The following is a 23,457-nucleotide window of genomic DNA, read 5'->3' on the forward strand; positions in this document are numbered from 1 at the left end:
AATGTTTTATAAAGTAATACCTTTCAATAAATATGACATGCAATTTTATAACAGAAACCCCATATACATTATTTACGGAATCAATGATGATGAACATATGTCTCCTAATACCAAATTCCGTGCTTTGCCCTACCTTCTTGGCAATCGCAACTTGTTTGCTAAATTTTAAGGAAAAGAACAGATGAATACCAAACATTGTTGGTTAGACGGGTTTCGATACCTCAATGTTATTTAATATTAAGGATAATAAATGACATGTTGCATAAAACATTCCGTAGATGGGGAAAACCTGACAGTTCTTCAGTTTATTGAACATATGTTGCAGGTATTTTGAAATTAAGAATGTTACAGCTCTGACGATTTACCTTGTTATATGCAAACGTAGCGTTTAAAATATCATGCCCTTCAAATATTGCATCGTCCATCTACATACACGGAATCAATCGATTAAATGGGGTTATGTTTATATTTTGCATTGTAGGCGTACGGTGTTTTTGTACTGAAATTTCAGAAAGTCTGAAGGTAAGATGTGCAGGAAATTAAAATACAAACCATGCATACAAACAATAACACGTATATGCTAAATCTTTTATGGGTACAGACCGATTTGGACCATGGCTGATTCAAACCCGACTTTACTCCCGGGCCATAATAATGTTTGATTCGAACTATGCAGAAAATATTGCAAAATTTCGACGTGGTTGTAAATGTGGCACAACAGTTGTGTAAAGTAAAGGTGACATTTTTCATTATTTCCCAGGTACGCTGAGCAGTTAAAAAATGCATCTAAGGAAACAGAACCCTGGTTCTACGCAATATAATGTCATTCTGTACACAAATCAACTGCATACTAATACTGTTGATCTGGCATTGCCAATAAGCCTGTTTGTGAATTAGGACGATGTGTTGGCAGGCGTAGTTAGCTAATACTTAAAAAATAGTCTGCATGGGGAATGTCTTGACACCTACAGACAAACTGTGAAAGGAGACAATGTTTTAGGAACTATATTATCATTCAGGCAGGTAGAAAGTCACGGTTATCAAATGTAAAGTATGGTTACAATGTTATCTCACTGCAAGTGAATATCAAAGTAAATTCTGTTCATTGTTTTAGTAAGTTAGGCTACTATCTTATAATACGTACAAAAAGGCCACTACAGTTGCCAGACAGTACAGGTTCTTTTGTAGTTAATTATTGGTACCTAAACTGTGGACTTTGAGATGACATCAATTATAACATTTTTCTAAAGATGGATGGGCACACCAACATTTAACATTTGTTCTTTAATATCTTGGTAATTTAAAAAAAGCATAATATTTGTAATCAACAAATAGTAAATTATTTATGGAACTGGTCACACACACCCCCACTCTATTGCAATGGCTCAGACTTCAACCTCCATCTATATCCAAGTTATGCATCTGAATATAAAAAGTTCCAGAGGAATGAAAAAAGTAATCTTCTGCATATATATTTCTCAACATTTTATGAATTGTATTTTGTATAATACATACTTATATTTTGTTGATTGATTTAATCTTCCATACCATGTCGATACAAACAATCTATTTAATGCGTGAAAAAATTAATGCATGAAATTTTTTAAATAGTGCATATGTTGTCAGTTGATAAAATTTTATGATTTTTTTCTTTATAATTTTTATTGAGATTGCCATGAATAATCTTATTCATTTCATTTTCCATTTCACCATTATAATGAAAAGGAATGCACAATGAAATGGGTGAACAAACAGAAGCAGATCATGTGAGTTGTTGAGTAAAAGAGTTTACTTAAGAATAAAAGAAATGATAGAAAGAACAAATAAATGAATGAACAATCAGTGAATGTAAGCAGAGATTGACAAATTGGAGAATTGTGAAACATATGAATTTACTGCTTCCCATGAATGAAAATAAATAAGATGATGATAAATTACAATAACATTTCACAAATGGACATACTGATTTTACTGACACCATGAGTGGAAATATAAGAAACAAATTAGGACAATGACCTGAGGTTACTATTGAAGTGGTGTTTTATTTACTGACTTCATTAGACAGAATAATGAAATAGCTTATCTTCTTAGCCAATAAATGACTAATCTCCACACATTAGAGGATTTAAAGACTTTTTAAACAAATCTTTTTTTTAATCTATTAAATCTGGTTTGTATTTTATCCTCAAGTGTTATTTAGTACACAGATATGAGCATATCAGTGTTATTTCCTACCCGTATATGAGTATATTAGTGTTATTTCCTACCCTACAGTGTTATTTCCTACCCGTATATGAGTATATTAGTGTTATTTCCTACCCATATATGAGTATATTAGTGTTATTTCCTACCCATATATGAGTATATCAGTGTTATTTCCTACCCATATATGAGTATATTAGTGTTATTTCCTTCCCATATATGAGTATATCAGTGTTATTTCCTACCCGTATATGAGTATATTAGTGTTATTTCCTACCCATATATGAGTATATTAGTGTTATTTCCTACCTATATATGAGTATATCAGTGTTAAATCTCAAAGGAGGTATGTTTCTCTATCCCACCAGTGTCAAAAAACTTTGTTAAAAAATGTCTCAGTGAACTTGATACCAAGAAAGCTACAGGACTTGATCAGATTGGTCCACGACTCATTAAATCTTCTGCCTTTGCTATTGTAGATAGCATAACATTCATAATTAATTTAAGTATTGCAACCTCATCTGTCCCCAAAATATGGAAAACTGCAAAAGTAACTCCTATTCACAAATCTGGTTCTAAGGATGATGCTGATAACTACCGACCAATTTCAATACTACCAAACTTGTCAAAATTGATTGAAAAACATGTCCATGACTCATTCATGTCATATTTAACCAAACACTTGCTGTTACACCCTAATCAATCGGGCTTTAGACAGAATCATTCCTGTGAGACTGCCTTGATCTCCCTAACTGGTAAATGGCTTCAAGTACTTGACCAAGGTAGAATAATAGGATCTGTATTTGTAGATTTCAGGAAAGCTTTTGACATGGTGGGTCATGAAATCCTTTTGAAGAAACTGAAAATCTACCAGTGTGATGAAAGAACAATTAGATGGTTTACTTCATACTTAAATGAGAGAACACAACATGTTTACATAAATAATGTTCTGTCTGAACCTGAAACAATTAGATATGGAGTACCACAAGGCTCAATTCTAGGTCCACTACTATTCATTTTATTTATTAATGACCTACCACTTTTACTAAGAGACTCAATATCATCTACAGATCTCTATGCAGATGACACAACATTGTCAGACATCCAAAACACAAAGCATGAGCTCGAAATTTCTTTACAGAATGCACTAAACAAACTGGAAAACTGGTGCACATGTAATGGCATGGTGGTAAATACTGGTAAAACTAAAATATTACTTATCTCAACACGGCAAAGAAGGACAAATCTTGATAGTGATGAACTATGTCTGACATGGAAGGATACAAATCTGCAAATAGTCTGTCATGATAGGCTACTTGGTGTTCTGGTAGATAATAACCTATCATGGACTGAACATATCAAACATACCAGTAAAAAAGTCAATTCAAGTTTATGGCTTCTCAGTAGGATAAGACATTTTCTCCCTGAAAGGCACAGGAAGCTATTTTATAACAGTTACATACAACCCTATTTGGACTACTGTAGTACAGTATGGGGTAATTCAAATGATAAAAACATAGCAAAGCTGGCACATCTTCAAAAAAGAGCATTTGGGCTAATATCAATCCAGAAAGAAAGCAAGGAAAGTTTAGCTGGTAGGTTAAAAATATTACCTATTAAAGACCGAATCTGTTTGAGAAAAGCCAAATTAATGTACAGGATATCTCAGAATAGTGCTCCTGAATATTTACAATCACTATTCCAGTATAGGCTACCTGGTAATACTCCCCACCTGCGATCCATGTCTACCAAACAGTATAAAATTCCCAAACCAAATAAGGAGTTATTTAAAAAAAGTTTCCAATACTCTGGAACTCTGCTCTGGAATAGTATTCCAGCTGAGATTAGAAATGCCCACTCTATTTCCTTCTTCCAAACCCAATATATTCAGTGGCTTCAGAGATGCAGCTTAAATAAATAAATTCCTTTGTATGAGGGCCTCAAGGTAGATTAGTTTTTAGCTAATTGTGTTACCCTCTTTAAATCAGGTCATTATTATTATTATTATTATTATTATTTCCTACCCGTATATGAGTATATCAGTGTTATTTCCTACCCGTATATGAGGATATCTGTGTTATTTCCTACCCGTATATGAGTATATTAGTGTTATTTCCTACCCATATATGAGTATATTAGTGTTATTTCCTACCCATATATGAGTATATCAGTGTTATTTCCTACCTGTATATGAGTATATTAGTGTTATTTCCTACCCATATATGAGTATATCAGTGTTATTTCCTACCCGTATATGAGGATATCTGTGTTATTTCCTACCCGTATATGAGGATATCTGTGTTATTTCCTACCCGTATATGAGGATATCAACATAGTTCACAGACTATAAAAAATCATAGTTAAGCATAAGTATCCCATCATCTGTTTGTGCAAGAGCAGTATGATGTTGCATGCAAAGTGTTCCAGGTAACAGACACTAATTCTGTATTTAGCAACAAGGTGAATTTACAACTTTTCAGTTTTTCAGAAATATCAGGTATCCTCTAAATACTCAGCATGTTAAAAATAAGAAATTGACAGAAGAAATGGACTTCTCATTGATTCATGAATTTTTTTTTTCTTCCAGTCAGTACTTTTGATGGACTTTAGGCTTTTAAAAATCTTGTTAGGATGAATAAAAAGAGAAAAAAACGGCTAGATTTTCATTTGTAAAACATGTATGTACAAATGCTAACTAAAAGTCATAAGTCCCAAAAGTTCCAAAGATTAAAAAAAGGAAAAAAAGAAAACTTGCTATGTTAATATGGAATCAAGTCATTTACATCTGCAATCAAATATGCTTAATTTATATCGGGTCATTTACATCAGCAAATAAACATAACTAATTTTAATCGGGTCAATCAGGTCATTTACATCAGCAAACAAACATAACTAATTTGAATCAGGTCATTTACATCTGCAAACAAACATGCCTAATTTGAATCGGGTCAATCAGGTCATTTACATCTGCAACCAAACATAACTAATTTGAATCAGGTCATTTATATCTGCAAACAAACATGCCTACATGAAATTTTGTTTTCTACCTCAATTAGATTTTGCTTAATCATGCTAAAGTGGTTTGTGCCAGAAAGTTAAACACGTGTTTAGAAGGCAAAAATTGCTTTGATTCTCTGAAAATTTAATCAGGTCATCTTCATATAGAAACACATATGCATGCCAAATTCTATTTAAAAGCAATACTACAATACCTGTCACTGATGCCTTGCTTACCTTGTGTGATGCAAATCCCCTTGTCTAGACTAAGCTCCTATTTTATGCCAAATTCTAGAAACCAGGAACAGAGAGTCAGTCAGACTACCATGCCATCTGATCATTCAGGATATTTTTATTACTTTCCTTGGATGCTTGGAATGCTAAGATGTTTTTAATTGACTCTGTGAATATTGCCTTTGTTTCCATGTTTTGATACTTTTGGGGCAAGTTATCCAGTCAGAATATTCATCGTCTGGTGTTAACTCTCTTGATGATTTAGGAAGGTTCTTGCAGTGCTTTTCTCAGTTCTCTCCCTTCTGTTACCAGGTGTTTGGGTAAGCAATTCCTCCAGTGTGGACAGTTTTGGAAATTTACTTTTAGTACTTGTTTCAGCAGTACTCAATTATATTTTTGCCTATGGTAAGTATTACTATTTAATCATGGTTATAGAATCTTAATCCCCCATTTTTCATCAATTTTGGTAATTAATAATTAATAGTACATGCTTAGGAAGTGCTCTTAATTGTTTTGTTCATAAGTTGTTGTGCAAAATTGATCGATTAATATGTATTTCTTTTTGCAGTATGTTCAATAACTGCATTGGACACTGCTTCATTTTTTTAATAAGTACTTGCTTAGGCAGCATTAACTTAATTGTTGCGTCAGATAATTTAGTTGCACCACTTTGAATGTGTATTCTCTTGAGCAGTACTAATTTGGTTGTTGTATAATGTTATTGTATTGCTTCGACATAAATGTTTGCTTACAACTTTCAGAGAGAATACTGGTTTTAGTAGTGCATACTTTTCTGTTAGAATATCGCAAATATGGTGATAAGAAGGCCACGTTGGATTCCCACCACACTGGTTTATCCTGTAAAATGTGTATGGGAAAGGATGGTTGCTAGTACTGTTGTCTTTTGTTCATGCTTGAAAACTGGCCAAGAGTCAACACCCCTATAAAGGGATTGAAAAATGATCTTCCCCTCAATATATCTTGACCCCAGGAGAGTATGGGATCCTTATCTCCTGGTCCCAGGAGTGTATGGGATCATTCTTTTCCCTTGAGAGTTCTGTTCCATTGGGACAGTTTTGATTTGAGTCCTGTGGAACTTAGATATATTTCTCAGTCTTTGGAGGGTATGGGAACGATCACTTCTTGATCCATGGAAGCTCTCAGGGGTTGCATCAAGACCAGACACTCCTTTTACTCCTTCATTTAACCATGGTTAAATAGCTTTTTTCATGTTTGTATTGATTTAATTCTATTTTGATAAAACTTGGAATGTAGATTTTTTCATCAATATCTCATGAGTTTGATAATGAGCAAAATCCATTCATAATAATGGCATGGTCTTGAGCTTGCCACTACTTTTGAGTCCCTATTGCTAATCCTATTTTGATCTGATGTTGTTGTTGTAGGGTTTAATGCCATTTTTCAGCACACGATAGGCTATACATGGCAGCCAGTATTAATGGTGGAGGAAGAACCTGGGATAACCCCCGGAAAGAACCACTGACCCACGAGAAACTACTGGCAAGCTTTCTCACATACCCATATTGGCTGAATCCGAGACTTGAACCCACGCAGACAGAGGTGAGATGGCAGTGATCTGTAACGGAGATTCAGCCAATGTGGGTATGCGAGAAAGCTTGCCAGTAGCTTCTTGTGGGTCAGTGGTTCTTCCCGGGGTTTTCCTGGGTTCTTCCTCCACCATTAGTACTGGCTGCCATACATAGCCTATCGTGTGCTGAACAATATCGTTAAACCCGACAACAACAACAACAACAACAATCAACTCCTTCAGATATTTTCATGAATTGAACTTTACCAAGGTTCCCACTTTCATCATACAATAGCCATGTTCCTAGAGTTCAAGGTCATCAATTGGGGAAAACATCACAAGACATATATCATTTGCCATTGGTGATACTTTTTTCTTTTTGTGAGTTCTGTTCATCTCTAAGGGTAATATTTCCTTGTGTTTGTTTTAACTAATATTGAAAATGGGCTCTTTTTCTTTTTAGCTATTTTAAACCTGAGGCTGTTGGCCACAATGGAACTTGACTTTTGACAGTGATGGCGGCCACGGCATCTGTACCATTATCTCTCCGCTACCAAAGTGACCAGCTTGGAAAAACAGTGTTGCACAACTATGAGCAGTTTTATCATAATCATGAACTGTGTGACATAGTACTAAATATTGGTGGTGTCAAGCTGCAAGCTCATAGAGTGGTGCTGGCTGCATGCAGTCAATACCTGAGGTATACATCCTTACTGTTATCATATTCCCCCCTCCCCCAGTTATCCCAAGCTGATTCTCTGTTATGTTGTATTTCTTTCATTCATAAGATAGAATTCAGTGTGAACAGTGTGTGTGTGATTTGGATTTTTAATATAGCTTTAACAATTTTTCAGTCATATCACTACAGTGTCTACTGTGTGGCAGTTTATAGTGATGTCTAGCATTGGGGCATCATGTAGCATGATGTCCCACCCAGTCACATTATTCTGACACCAGGCTGACCAGTACTAACACTAACCTTTTAATGCTGAGTACCAAGCACGGCAGTTGTCAGTACAATTTTGTTACAAGTCTTTTGTATGACTCGGCCAGGGATCAAACCCACGACCTCCCACACCCAAGGCAGATGCTCTAACCACTAGGCCACTGGAGCAGTCAGTGGGAACAGAAGAGATGTCATATTTCATCAGTTATAGAAAAAAACATGCAGTTATTTCTCCAACTCAGATAATGGCTATAAAATAAATGAGCAAACATAAATACATGAGGACATGAATGAATGAAGGATGCGTACTACATGTCAGTAATGGAAATATTTAATTTACAAATATGTCAATGATTTGTGTACAATTTAAGTCACATACAAATTTATCTTTACATCATCTGAACAAAAAAATTGTTAAAGAGAAAAATATTTTTATAATTGATATCATGTGGAAATAGGAGTTGGGGAAATAAGAGTTGCCATGACAACCATGTTCATAGTTACAAGAGGCATTAACTGATTAAGATTTGTTTCATTGTCTTATGCTGTACTTATGTTGCTTTCATTTTAGAAATAATAACATAAGAAGGTACATTTAGATCAATGAGCAAATGCTTTTTTCCAAAAAAGGTCTGATGAATAAATGGGGTGGCTATTAACACGTTAACCCCTGGAGGTTTTTGTCATTTTCACCTGAAATTCGAGTAGGAAACACATTTTGAAAGCTATTTCTGAATGCATCCGAAAACACCAAATCCCAGGTGATCTTCCAATAGCATACTGCCTAGTTGTGTTAGAAACATCATTTTTCATTGGCTATTTGGCTCGTGCAAGAGCAGAAGGGTAAAAAAAAATTGTTTGTTTCTTTTGCTTAACAGAGCCATTATTTTTGTATCGAGACCACTCTTTATTCCAAATGCCCATCTTAAACTACTTTTTGCAAATTTTTATCTGTCTGTTTGCAGTTCATACTGGTTTGCCTTAGATCTGAGACCAAAAAGTCTAAAATCCAGACACAAAATTGGATTCTGACAACAGGTGAATTTTTACTAGAAAAAAATCAGGTCCAAAAAATGAGGTTTTTCTCTATGTATTTTGTAGTGCAACTAGAAATTCCAGATTATTTGGTATCATTGTAGAACTACATCTGTCTACCTTTCTATAATACCACCCACTTTAGTGTAGCATGCATGACTATGACACTACAGAGCTCGGCAGAAGGCTACTACCTCCTGCCACCTTAACTCGTCACCAGGGGTTAATGTGTTAAAACCCAGTTGGTAGATTTGTTATTTTTCTACCATATATTGCTTATAAACAGAACCTGTTTTCCAATGCAGAGAATTGTTGCCTATGAAAGTTCATAACAATAAATTACTGCAAGGATTGCCATGAAACTTTACATATGCACCTTTATTAGTCATTAAAATGGCTAAGGATGGATTCAGAACTTTATGAAAAGAATTTTGTTTAAGAGATGTTACTTTAAGGTGCTTGTGTATACTTGAGCAAAAAAAATGGAACGAAGAGTATTTAATCTGTTTTGTTTTTAGTTGTTTGACATAATGAGAAAATAATGTACGTCCGCAATGCAGGAGCTCTTCTGGATGCTTTCCTGAAAACATGGCCAGAATTGGATATTTATCATTGCAGGGCTCAAAATTAATGGAAGTCCGCTAGCCTGAGACTAGCAGATTTCCTGTCAGACTAGTAACTTTCATAATGTTAATAGTCTGATGGGCTAGTAAGTTTCAGTTATCAATAGTCAGCGTATGTTTACGCCATTCCCTAATAAAGACTTGACTTAGCAGATGTTCTGTAGAATCAAAGCAGTGGCCATTGTAAACACAGTCATAAAATATTAGCATGAGAAGATGAAGTCAATTTCTGCTTTGGAAAAGTACACTTCTATAACAAGAATCCATCCAATTTTGTGCATTTCACTTAACAGTGAAAATTATGGTTCCGTCATTAACAACGGAAGTTCGGTAATTGATCCTAATTAATCTGATAACAAATTAAATGAAAAAATATGTGGTATCACACTTTATTCACTTGACCACAGTAACAAACTACAAAGCTGTATACCACACAAAAGAACAGGGCAAAAACTATTCAAAGAAATTAGTTTGACTTTTTTTTTTTTACGGTTCTTTCTTTTTTGCTTGCTACTCAAATGCTCCAGCAGTCACAAACAGGAAACTAAATATTTTACATTTCCATCGAAATAATTATAACAATTAGATCAGTTTATTATGGTTACATTATTGACACATCCTTTCCATACAACTAATTTTTCTGTGATGATAAGAATAGTTTTTGTATTTTTCCCTTACAAGAATGAACAAATAATTGAATACACGTGAAGATATCCAAGCAGAATGCCATTCATTTGTTGGGAATTAAAAACTCTAAGCATGGGCATCTAAGATTTGAAAATTTTCCACCTTATTATTAATTTCAACAATATATTGAGGTTCGATTAATTAGGAACAATTACCAAACTTACGTCTTATATTACCGTAATTGGAGCTGTTAAATACAATGCGCCGAGTGTCACATGGCTTTGTTTGATGGGAACACACCTTTTCCAAGCTGAAACTAACACTATCTTCTGATGCTAATATTTTATAACAGTGTTTACAATAGCCACTGCTTTGATCATGCAGAACATCCGCTGAAGTTAAGTCTTTGTTAGGGAGAGGCCATTTAATTGTGGGAGGGGACAATGACACATGTTTTGAAATGTGTTTCTTGCTCTGACTTTCTTATATAAAGGACATTATGCCATTTCTTTTCTTGCTTTAAATAATTCACATAACCTATATTATAACATCTTGTATTTCAAAACAAGGCACAATTCCCTCCTTATAAGACAGGCAAAATGTGGCATTTGATAGAAGGTGTTCAGCCACTGGAAAAAAAGCAAAAGTTGAATGATAATGATGAGGAATAATTCTTATGATAGGGAAAAGCGTAATGGAAAATTTCAGAAGAAATGGACAAATGGCAGGGAATGGATGAATTATGACGAGGAAAGGAATGTTATGTGGTGTAACTGGTGTACGCAATTCACAAAAACAAACACACAGAAAACATCCAGTTTTGTTGCGGGTTGTTCGAACTTTAAAACTGAATTGGTAAATGTACATGAAAGCTGTGTGACATTGTTTTGTGAACAGGACTAGTAAAGATTTGGCAGGACTAGTAAATTTCTCAGTATGCTAGTCCTTCTGGCTACAAAGAAATTTGTGTTAAATTCGAGCCCTGCATTGCTAAGTTAAATTTTACAACCAATATCACCTATATGTTAGTTTGAGAGGGTTCAGTATATGTACACAAAATCCAATCAAAACACTTATTATATTTTAAGAGAATGGTGGACTAAAGCAGGAATTTTATTTTTGAATTTTTATAAATTGAAAAATGAATTAGGATATAAATTACATAAATTCCTTAGAATGAACAATAACATGAGGATGTATTTTGTGCATTATTGGAATCTAGGGATGCCAAGTTAAATCTTCATTAGTGAGATAGACCAGCATTAACACATGCACAGACATATACTGTGTCAATAAGTTTAGTGCAGAATTGTTAAATACCTGTAAAACATTCTTTCTACAATATCAGATTAAAGCTACTATTGAGAAAATGTATATAATTTTTAATGACTCGAAATAAACAACTGCTCCAGAAAATTCTCTTCTCAGCCGTGGACAAGTGCGTTTTTATTTTGAAGAACCACTTGCCCCATGTCAAAATCCACTTGCGTTGAAGACATTTTATGTACAACAGCAATCTCATGGGGCAGGTGGCTGTGAGAAGAAGAGTAGACCGTGAAAGATTATGCAGATTTCAGATAAAGAGCTTTCCTGTTTTGGAGCACTGATAATTAATTCTCATCTTGGCATATAACAGCATAAAAAGTAAGATAAATGGAAGTAATATTAAAGTAGATGAGATTATTTTTATTAACTGCTGTTGATTTTGAGTACAGTGCTCAAACTATTTTGCTTTTATTTTACAGAGATTTATTTGGACAGCCCAGCTCATCACAGTGTTCTGAGATAACTCTTAGAAGTGACTTACATGCAGATGCCACACAGCGCCTGGTGGAATTTTTCTACACACAAGCAATAACCGTCGACTCCCAGTCTGCTGAACATATCCTCTATGCCGCTAGAGTCTTTCAGATTAGAGAAATAGAGAAACTCTGTGTTACGTTTTTAGCAGCACAGCAGGCACTCAGACCAGAGGTAAAGGAGAGTTTGAAAACTTATTTTTGTCTCTAGTGGTCAAAGACCAGAAGAGCTTTTGCAATGCCTATTCATCCTTCTGTCCATCCAATAGCACAGATTTTGTTATTACTATTTCTCCTAAATTATTGAAAGGATTGCCATGAAACTTTACACACATTCGTTGCAGGTACTAGTTTATTTCAAACAAATATGGTGCCTTTCAAAGATCCAGTATGGCTGCCACAGTGTCCAAATAAGACTGCTATAGTGGCCGTCTTGAAAATCATGTTCTAGCTACTCTGATCAGATAGTCATATTATTATTATGTTTTTGCTAAAAGACTTCTTATAGCATGTAAAAGGTACTAAATGAAGAAGTACTGATTTGACACCATGGGAAACATTTTATCTCTCTCCTCAATGAATGGTCAATTTTGAATTATGGTTTTTACATAAAGACATGTAGATGGTCCCCAATGAAAATGGTGCTGAATTGTCATCCAGCATGGCCACAGTGTTAGCCATCTTGATACTTTCTTCTCACTACTCCACCTGAATGGATGGTAACACTGACATTTGATTTTCACTAAAAGTGTATTTACAATATGCAGGTGGTCCCAAATGAGAATGATGCCATCTTCAAAATCTTCTTATCACTACTCATTCTGAATATATGGTTGTATTAACAGAGTTTTACTGAAATAATGTGTATGATCTTTTGATGGTCCTGAATGAAAATGGTCTGACGTTCAATTTGACTGTCATGGTAATTATATATATATATATATATATATATATATATATATATATATATATATATATATATATATATATATATATATATCCATTTTTCTAGGTCTTCTACCATGTTCTCAGTCCTGATCCAGTTATATCCCCTTACCTTCATCTCCTGCTCAGGTTCTCTGTGCCATCATGTGGTTTTTTCCCCTCCCTTCCTCTTTTGCTTTTGCCTTGTAGGTTCCATCTCTCTGATTGTCTCATGATGTTTTTTTTCTCAGTTTCCTAAGTGTTTGTCCTCTTTATTTCCATTTTCATTTGCATATCTGGACTTCTATCTCTTCTGTCATTGTTCTTTCCCAGAATGTTTCATTGTAGACTGTCTCAGGCCAGCAGATGCTGAGTATGTACCTGAGGCATCCTACCATTCCTATCAAGCTCTTTGTGTGTATCCACATTTCAGAGTATTAATTTAGACAGAACAGAAATCATGGCTGTCATGGTGGCCATCATAATGTCCTTGTTACTGCTATTCTACCTGGTCATTTGGACATGGGGAGTTTTCATTCAAAGACTTTTTTATGATATCCTGTTAGTCCTGAATGAAGATGGTCTTGTATGGCTGTCATAGCAGCCATCTTGAAATCTTGTTTTCTCTACTCCTCCTGAACATATGGTTGTATCAACATTTGCTTTTCACCCAGAACAAACTATTTTGGTAGTATGTAGCTGGTCCTAAATTAAATGATTGTTGATCTTGCCTCCAAATTGATAGCCATCTTGAAATTCTTTAGACTATTTCTTCTGAATAGATGGTGATATTGATGTGCTTTTAATAGCAATAATATGATACCTGCTACTGTTGCATTGCTTTCCTTTTTTTCCGGGATTCCTTGTCCCCGGACCAAGTTAAATATTTCCAGTTAGTATTGGAGTTATAGAATTGTGAAGAACATGATCTTTAGTCATAGGCAACATATGGAATATTTTCTATTTTTGTCAATGAACTACATGCATACTTTACATGTGCCAGATCACTCATTGAAATTCGCCTTTGTATTTTGGGCCCATTCTATACCTTTATATGACAATTAAGTGTTTATCTTTGCTCTGCTCCTTTTGATAATTTTGAAAAGTTTTTTCATCATGCATAGCAAGCAGTGCTTCATTAAATTGCAATCCTTTGATAATTCCAATGTAAGAACAAGTATTATGTACCCTTTAAGTTTCTGGATTTTTGTTTTGTGAGTGCCTAATATGTCATGGAGGCGTGGGTAAATGGGGGCAGACATGTATCCCACCAGCTATCATGCACAGACATATGTCCAGTTTGTAATCTCTACACCTATCATATGTTGGGCTTCATAAAAAGTTACCATACATACATTAAAATCTTGGAGACTTTGGAGCTCATTGCCTGCACCATGGTGATGATTGCCTCACATGCCGATCTTTTGGCAGCCTCCTTCAGTCTCTTGAAGGATGAATTGTTGTCTCCAGTAGCACTTAAGTTCTTGCTGGATGCCATCCTGAAGACATCATGTCCTGTGCTCCCCATGTCAATTGCATAATTGGTGGAATTTCTTTACCTCGAAAGGGATGCCATCTTGGAGATATCTTAGGTCTTACTTGATCACAGCAAGTACCTTTTAAAGGCTGCACCACTTGAGGTGGGGATTATCTTCAGAGATCTCATCCCATCCATAGCATCTTAGGATTTGAGGGACCATCATCACATGCCCCCTGCAGTGGCTCTGGGCCTATTGAAACTGGCCACGAAGTGCATCCACCCTGACTCTCATTTGGATCTTTCCCCAAGTTGCTCAGTTGCAGTCTAAACAGTCTCACAAGCAGCCTTAGTTCTTTGGACTTTTGGACTTTTCAATAGTTTGCACTGATCAGGGTTCATTCAAGGTGGTTCCTTTCTGCCATTGTCCCATGTTTTTCATCTCTGGCATATGAAAGATCCATCAATGGTGCCTTTTTGTGCATATTAAAGACCTAAGAAAATAAACATAAAGACCATTACAGTTGACTTTTGACTGTACTGAGAGTATCCCAAGCTTCCTGAATAGAGTGCTCTCAATGCCACAGAAGCATGAGATGACAAATTTCATCGACTGAGAGAACTGTTTTACTAATTTTGATTACCTTGGACACCAATAAAAATCTTCATAAAAAACAGAGCTGCATTTATTTTTAAAGCCATGTATATTTAGGAAAAGATGTTGACTTGAATGTCAAAAATAAATTCTAAAGGAAATAATTGCTTGAGTGTGAGGAATTAAAATCCCAGTATGGAAGGCTTGCAGTGGGGGGGGGGGAGGCTTATAATAGGCAGAGGCACATGGACCATGAATTATTAATTTCTGTAATAAATTTTAATTTTTCTAGGATTATCAACTTTGAACCAGTATAGCATGAATTCCCAGTTTCCCTTTATGTGTATTTGTGCATCAGAGATGCATGTAAGAAACATTTGATTCACATTTTTGTTGCCACGCATTGTTTTGAAGTGATTCAACCCATAGTTCTGATGCCATATTTAGTTTTTCCACTCTCAGTATTACACACCTAGGGAAACACTAGTTTACTAAAGTTTCCTTGTCAGCTAAAAGAAACCAGTATACTGAGCAGACAAGGTAATTTTTAGAAAACCATGCTATAGTTTGACTCCACAATGAGCATTTCAGAACATATTATGCTGGAAGATTGAATATTTATTGTAGAAATTAATAAATCCATGACATGAGTGCCTGTGATAATGATATGTGTTTGAATTTCTTCAATAAACAACAAACAGATCAGGATCTTTTGTGATGCCTCTTTTTTATCCTGACACATTTTGACGCCTGTTGATTTCAGGTCAGAGATCAAGGTCATTATGACTAAAAGAAGAATTTTTCTCCACAATAATATTGGTTTTATGTGACCAAATCTAGTTCTTTGGACCAAATTTTGTAGCTGGCTCACTTTTTGTGAGGAAGAAGCATACTGATTTCTGGGTCAAAAGGTTAAAGGTCAAAGTCACTTTGACTGAAAGAAGAAAATACATGTTTTTATTCTGGAAGCCATTTGCAATAACATTAATTGTACATGATTGACTTGAACCAGACTTTTTGGATGGCTTGCACTTTTAGTAAGGAAGAAGCTTGTTGATTCCAGGATAAAAATGTTAAATTTTAAGGTCACTGTGACTGTAAGAATAAATTTTGATTCTGCACAGTAACAATAGTTCTATATCACAGATTTGAACTAAATTGTGGATGGCTTGCACTTGGGCTAAGGAAGAAGCCTGTCAGTTTGGAGCACAAAAGGCAAAAGGTCATCAGTGTAAGTTTCACTGTTACTATGAGTGAAAGTAGAACAGTGGTTTCTGCACATAAGTTTCAGTTGTAAACCATATACTTTCACCACAGTTTGTGGATGACTTAAACATCCAGTGACATAAGGAAGATTATTGATTTTTAGGTCAAAAAAGTTAAAGGTTAAGTTCATTTTTACTGTAACTAGTAAAATGCTTTGCCAAATAACTTTTTTTCTAGATATGTACCTTGACCAAAGTTTGGGAGGACTTGCACTTAAGACATGAAAAAGGCCAATTGATTTTGGTGTCAAAGGTCATGCATCCTCTATCCATCTCTCAGCGATTGCTTGATATCACTCTGGAGTCCATATTTCTGATCTGATTTCAATCATGCTTGGCAGACAGGTTTATATCATCAAAATTTCAGTTGACTTCAGTAATGAACAAAATTCTTGTATATTAATGAGGTGATCTTGCATCATATTGGCTGACCTTGCTACTACTCCATATTTCTAATTTGATTTTGATAAAACTTGGAACATATGCTTTAATCATTAACATCTCTCAATCATTAACATCTCAGACATGTTTGGTAATGAGATGATCTTGCATCTGATTGACTGAGCTTGCTAACACTCAAAAGGAAAGATTTCTGATCCAACTTTGATTAAAGTTGGAATATATGCTTTTATCATTTACATCTTGGACAAGTTCAGTTATAAACGAGATATGCATATAAATGAAGTGATCTTACATCTGATTGGCTGATCTTGTTCAGTCTGAAAGCCATATTTATGATTCTGTTTTGCGCAAGCTTTAAATATGGACCTATAACATATAGATCATGGACAATTTCAGTAAGGAGTTAGATTTACAAGTAATAATGAAGTAATCTTGCTTATGAATTTCTGACCATGTTACGACTCTAAAGGCCAGATTTATGATCTGATTTCAATCAAAGTTTGTGAAAATAAGGTTGTATCATGAAAGTTACCATAGCTCAGCTTGCATCTGATTGGCTGAGTTTGTTACTAATCTGGAATCCATATTTCTGAACTAGTTTGATCAGACTTGAATATAGACTTATGATTAAGATCTTTGTTGGGCTACATAACGAGTGAGGTCCTTGACTATTAATGAGGTCATCCGGTTGACTTTATTACCAATCTAGAAGCCAAAAGGTGATCCAATTTTGATCTAACTTGTCTGTTTTAATCAAAATTAGATCACCATTATTTTTCAAATTAGCTGCTGTGGTGGACATATTGGATGTCAAATTGGCACCATCTTCATTTAGAATCAACATCACAAAGAATCTTTCAGTAAAATATCCATGCTGCTGTGATGGGCATACTGGTTGTCAAATTGGAACACTCTTCATTTAGGACCAACCAGACAAAATAAGAAGTCTTTAAATGAAAAGCCCAAGCTGATATAACCATTCATTCATGAAGAATATCGATACAAGGGTTTTCAAGATGGCAACTGTGGTGGCCATATTAGATGTGCAAAAAGGTACCATTTTCAGTTAGGAGCAACTAAACATCATAAAGAGTCATCTGGTGAAAACCCAATGGCAAGAGAAGTAGAAATAACATGTTCAAGATGCCAACTGTTTTGGCCATACTGAACATCTGATCAGCACCATCTTCGTTTAGGACCAACAAAACATTATAAGAATTAGTGAAAACCCCATGCTGATACCACCATCCTTTCTGGAGAAGTAGCAACAACAAGATTTTCAAGCTGGCCACTATAACGGCCCTAAAGACAGCACAATTTTCATTTAAAACCAACTAGATATGATAAGAAGTCTTTGAAAATCATGCCATTGAAGAACAATATCATTATTAGAGATGGTTTTAACATTAAGCAGTTGAAATGAAGAGATGGTATTAGCATGAATTCCTAGAAATTCTATTCAACCTGTAGAATGTCAATCATTTTGAGGGACTTTTCTTAAAACAATATAGTGAAGGCACTTCGACTTGAACAGCATTTATACAAATAATGATGGCTTCCTTGATGTTCATCACATTGACATATGTAGCTTCATGCTGTGCAACCCATGATTCATTTTAAAGCACAGTGCTGTTTAATTACTCAGCAAAGTATATATGTGTTGAGGAAAGGAATAAACCTAATCAGAATGTAAATGGAATCTTGACTGTACAAGTGGAAGTTTTGAGTGCCACCAGCATGACTTCCAGAATGACAGAGTGGAATGTGCTGTTTGTTTCACAAAATTTCTTTATTTTGTACTTTCATGCATTATCATCAATATGAAATTAATTTGATCATTATGTGTTTAAAACATTACCAGATTGTTGTAATAGATGCTTATGATATGCACCATGTGTCTGTCAGTTACAACCATATTTGGGAGAAGAACATACGTCAGTGGCATGGAATTTTTGAATACTTATGAAATAATGCGATTTCATTGTCTCTGTTAATTCATGGATTTATTTTTGTTGGTGTATGACTACAGTGACCTAAATAGTTTAGATATAAATACTAATTGCCATAGAAATAGAGTGTATCTTACAGAGACACATTAATTGTTTTTCTTACTTTGCAACTTGGTTTGTCACCACGTTAATTTTTCTATACGAGTCATATAGGGAACATGTCACATGATGGCATACATTGATTTCAAGGGAGGTAATTATGGCACCTTATAACATGATAAAAAAAAGAAACATTGTTATGCTTCATAATTATGCATCACATTTAATTGTCATTGTCTTGAAGAACCTTACTATCAGGGAATGTTTTTGTTTACTTCTTGGATATTTATCTACATTTAATTATTAGCAGATTAGTCTTTAACTTATATTTTATTCATCTCTTGCAACTGAGGCCAATAAAAGCATGTAAATGACATTTTATGTCTCACCTGCAACAGTGAGACATAGGTATTACTTTTCATGTGTAAGGGTGAGGGTGGCAGCAGCATAAACATTCTTTATTAAAGGTTTTGCATGTTGGAAGGGGTGTTCAAATTCCAAGGAAGCATGCTTGGGATAATTTAATTAAATATCAGACTTTAATTTTTCAGAAAGCCATGTTTTAATATCAATCTCTTATTCCCTTTCTTCTTCCAGCTTAAGATTTACATAGATTTGATTGTGTAGTTTATTTATTACTGCCAATAATCAGTACAGATTTTTTGTTAAAATCCCAGCACATAATGCAAAGATCTACTGGGATTTGATTAACTTACATGATATGTAAGTCCATTGTCCTCAAGTTAAGTTTGCTAAGGATGGATGGAGCAAATCAGAGATTCAATTTAAAGAAGATATATATATATATATACACATTTTCTTTTTCACCATAATATCATTCACCAATCATATAACTATATAATAATAACACATATGAAAAATATAGTACTACAGTACTTTACATGAATGAAGAATCCTGAATTGTTGGTTGGTGGGTATCAGATGGCATTCTTATTGCATTATTGACTATAACATGCCAAGGAAATAAGAGTTAAGTACCTTTTCCAAGGGTACAACAAGGCAATCAACCCAGGCTTGCTTTGGTGGTGTTTCAACCAATGACACTTGGATTATGAGTCTGGCACTGCCAACTATGCTACTGTGGTTCATTTATACAAAATTTCAGCTCTCACATTATTTATATAACCACTGAATTATATTGCAGGGTTGTTTACCAGAAACTATATCACTTGATCAAGAATGGTCTCTCAGAAATGAGGCTCTCAGGCGAGACTCCAGGGGAAGTCATTCTCGTGAGCTTGTTTGTGCAGACACCTCTGGAATTGGAAGCACACATACCAGTCCACACCATTCATCAAGACCGAGCTCAGTACCTAGTGGTAATGGCTCAGTCATAATTCAGACACAAGAGGATGGTGATACAGAGGTCATAGAAGTTAAACAAGAACAGGACATGCAACAGTCAGGTGAGGATAAATTTTCAAGATGGCTACAAGTACTGACTTTATACTGTATTATGTATCACTAGCTTCTTTGTTCCATATCCGTGTACCTTTTAAAGAATTATTATTTGCCAAGTTTAATTTGTTTATTTGTTTATATTCTTAACCATTTGTTATCCCACTTTGTTACTAGAAGAGCCTAGCTTAATATATATATATATATATATATATATATATATATATATATATATATTCTGTAATGAATCAATATATCTAACATTTTAATGTCTTAATGTTGCGTAAATGTAGTTGTGTTTATAATAGCATGATACCCAAGTCTGGATGCCGATAGTAATATAAATCAATAATTATAAGATGCAGATTTCAGATAATGATGAATAAATCCACTAAGTTTTATGTTATTTAAGCAATCTTCAGCTGCTGTTCATGGTGAATGATAAGTGGAATATGCAAAATGCACATCAAGAATAGAAGGAGGAGCTTGAATGGAAAATAACTGTTATTGAAATGAAAAGAAACCATTGAACATTGAGACTTTAAAAAAATCATTGGTTACAAAAAGGAAATCAAAAGAAATTCTTGCCAAGGCTGAGAAAAGAGAAAGATGTCATTATCAACAGGTTTTATCTAGTTCGGGGGGAGACAAGTGAATTTATATGAAATTTTTGAATATAGTTCATGTATTTGTTGTCTTTTGTTAATACAGATTTGTTATGAAAAGAGAAAAGTGTGATATAATATGTGCTGAAAAAAATAAATTATCATGATTGTGTGATGATTTACATATGCATGTAATAACATCACCACTACAATTATTGATTGATCACTTACATATGCATGTAATAACATCACCAATACAATTATTATGAACACTTACATATGCATGTAATAACATCACCACTACAATGATTGTGTGATGACTTACATATGCATGTAATAACATCACCACTACAATGATTGTGTGATAACTTACATATGCATGTAATAACATCACCACTACAATTATTGTGTGATCACTTACATATGCATGTAATAACATCACCACTACAATTATTGAGAATACTTACATATGCATGTAATAACATCACCACTACAATGATTGTGTGATGACTTACATATGCATGTAATAACATCAGCACTACAATGATTGTGTGATAACTTACATATGCATGTAATAACATCACCACTACAATTATTGTGTGATCACTTACATATGCATGTAATAACATCACCACTACAATTATTGTGTGAACACTTACATATGCATTAACATCACCACTACAATTATTGTGTGAACACTTACATATGCATTAACATCACTGCTACAATTATTGTGTGATCACTTAGATATGCATGTAATAACATCACCACTACAATTATTGTGTGAACACTTACATATGCATGTAATAACATCACCACTACAATTATTGTGTGATCACTTACATATGCATGTAATAACATCACCACTACAATGATTGTATGATAACTTACATATACATGTAATAACATCACCACTACAATTATTGTGTTAACACTTACATATGCATGTAATAACATCACCATTACAATTATTGTATGAACACTTACATGTGTAATAACTTCACCACTACAATTATTGTGTGAACACTTACATACACATGTAATAACTTCACCACTACAATTATTGTGTGAACACTTACATACACGTGTAATAACTTAACCACTAGCTATTGTGTGAACACTTACATACACGTGTAATAACTTAACCACTACAGTTATTGTGTGAACACTTACATACATGTGTAATAACTTCACCACTACAGTTATTGTGTGAACACTTACATGTAATAACTTCACCACTATAGTTATTGTGTGAACACTTAAATACACGCATAATAACTTCACCACTACAATTATTGTGTGAACACTTACATACACATGTAATAACTTAACCACTAGTTATTGTGTGAACACTTACATACATGCATAATAACTTCACCACTACAATTATTGTGTGAACACTTACATACATGTGTAATAACTTAACCACTACAGTTATTGTGTGAACACTTACATACATGTAATAACTTCACCACTACAGTTATTGTGTGAACACTTACATACATGTAATAACTTCACCACTACAATTATTGTGTGAACACTTACATGCACGTGTAATAACTTCACCACTACACTTATTGTGTGAACACTTACATGTGTAATAACTTCACCACTACAATTATTGCATGAACACATACATACATGTGTAATAACTTCACCACTACAATTATTGTGTGAACACTTGCATAGATGTGTAATAACTTCACCACTACAATTATTGTGTGAACACTTACATGCACATATAGTAACACCACCACTACAATTATTGTGTGAACACTTACATACACACGTAATAACTTCACCACTACAATTATTGTGTTAACATTTACATACACATGTAATAACTTCACCAATACAATTATTGTGTAAACACTTGCATGTGTAATAATTTCACCACTACAATTATTGTTAAACAAGTAGATGTGTTGATGAACATTGCAAAATTCTTCCATGTATTGTTTAAAGTTGGGTTTGTTCGTTATTGTTTGTGGTAACTTTGCAAAACATTATAATGATAAGGGTCACGAGTAGTAGTTTTATATGCTTTCATAGTCTTAAATGCATTTTTGGACTCCCTAATCAGGGACACCACCCACTGAGACCCCATTTGGGAGGACCCCCAAAACCCTCATCACATTTTCAGTCTCTTTCTTTTTTAAATTCATGTCTGCTTACCTCCTGAGTGTTCCTCTTCCATTAGTTCTTATAGTTGCCAGACTAATTCTTTTGTCAGAGGCTTTGTTCTGCATCATGGACAATGGGTGATGGATACAGACTTTGGTTTCAGAATTTTCTTCCTCTAGTAAGATCCCACATGTTCTTCCAACTGTTGAATCTGATGCAATTAAAGTTAGAGGATTCAGTAGAAATGATGTTCAGTGACTAGACTCTACTGCCAGATTTTCCTGCTGTCTTTCTGAAGATAAACAATGCTCAGTTTCTACTATTAAGTGCTACAGAGTAGCCCTATCAATCAAATCAAATTTTTTAAAGGACCAACCATTGGTGCAGACTTTCATGCACCACACGTAATCGGTACTTCTGGCTGCAAAGACCTATGTCTGGCTTGCTAATGCCAATGTGGATTCTCTGTTGTGTCTTGTGGTCTCAAAATCCCCCTATAAACCTTTAGGAAAAACTTCTTTCAAGAATCTTACCCTCAAGACCGTTTTATTACTCTGCTTAGCATCTGCAAGATGAAGGAGTGAGC

General features: G+C 34.5%; 1 protein-coding gene across 1 annotated transcript in view; it reads left to right on the plus strand.

Moving 5' to 3' along the window:
• Nucleotides 1–212: 212 nt before the first annotated feature.
• The window catches only part of LOC149787538 (uncharacterized), a 30,219-nt gene continuing 6,974 nt past the window's right edge, over nt 213–23,457 (plus strand). Inside the window, exons 1-4 of the mRNA XM_089973671.1 lie at nt 213–325; nt 7,446–7,682; nt 11,959–12,187; nt 19,889–20,150. Of these exons, the coding sequence (XP_089829797.1) occupies nt 7,498–7,682; nt 11,959–12,187; nt 19,889–20,150 (676 nt within the window). The 5' untranslated portion in view covers nt 213–325; nt 7,446–7,497. The remainder of the gene's footprint in view (nt 326–7,445; nt 7,683–11,958; nt 12,188–19,888; nt 20,151–23,457) is intronic.

This window comes from Sinohyriopsis cumingii, chromosome 11, assembly GCF_028554795.1.
Source record: "Sinohyriopsis cumingii isolate HCF-2022 chromosome 11, ASM2855479v2, whole genome shotgun sequence".
Classification (NCBI taxonomy): Eukaryota; Metazoa; Mollusca; class Bivalvia; order Unionida; family Unionidae; genus Sinohyriopsis; species Sinohyriopsis cumingii.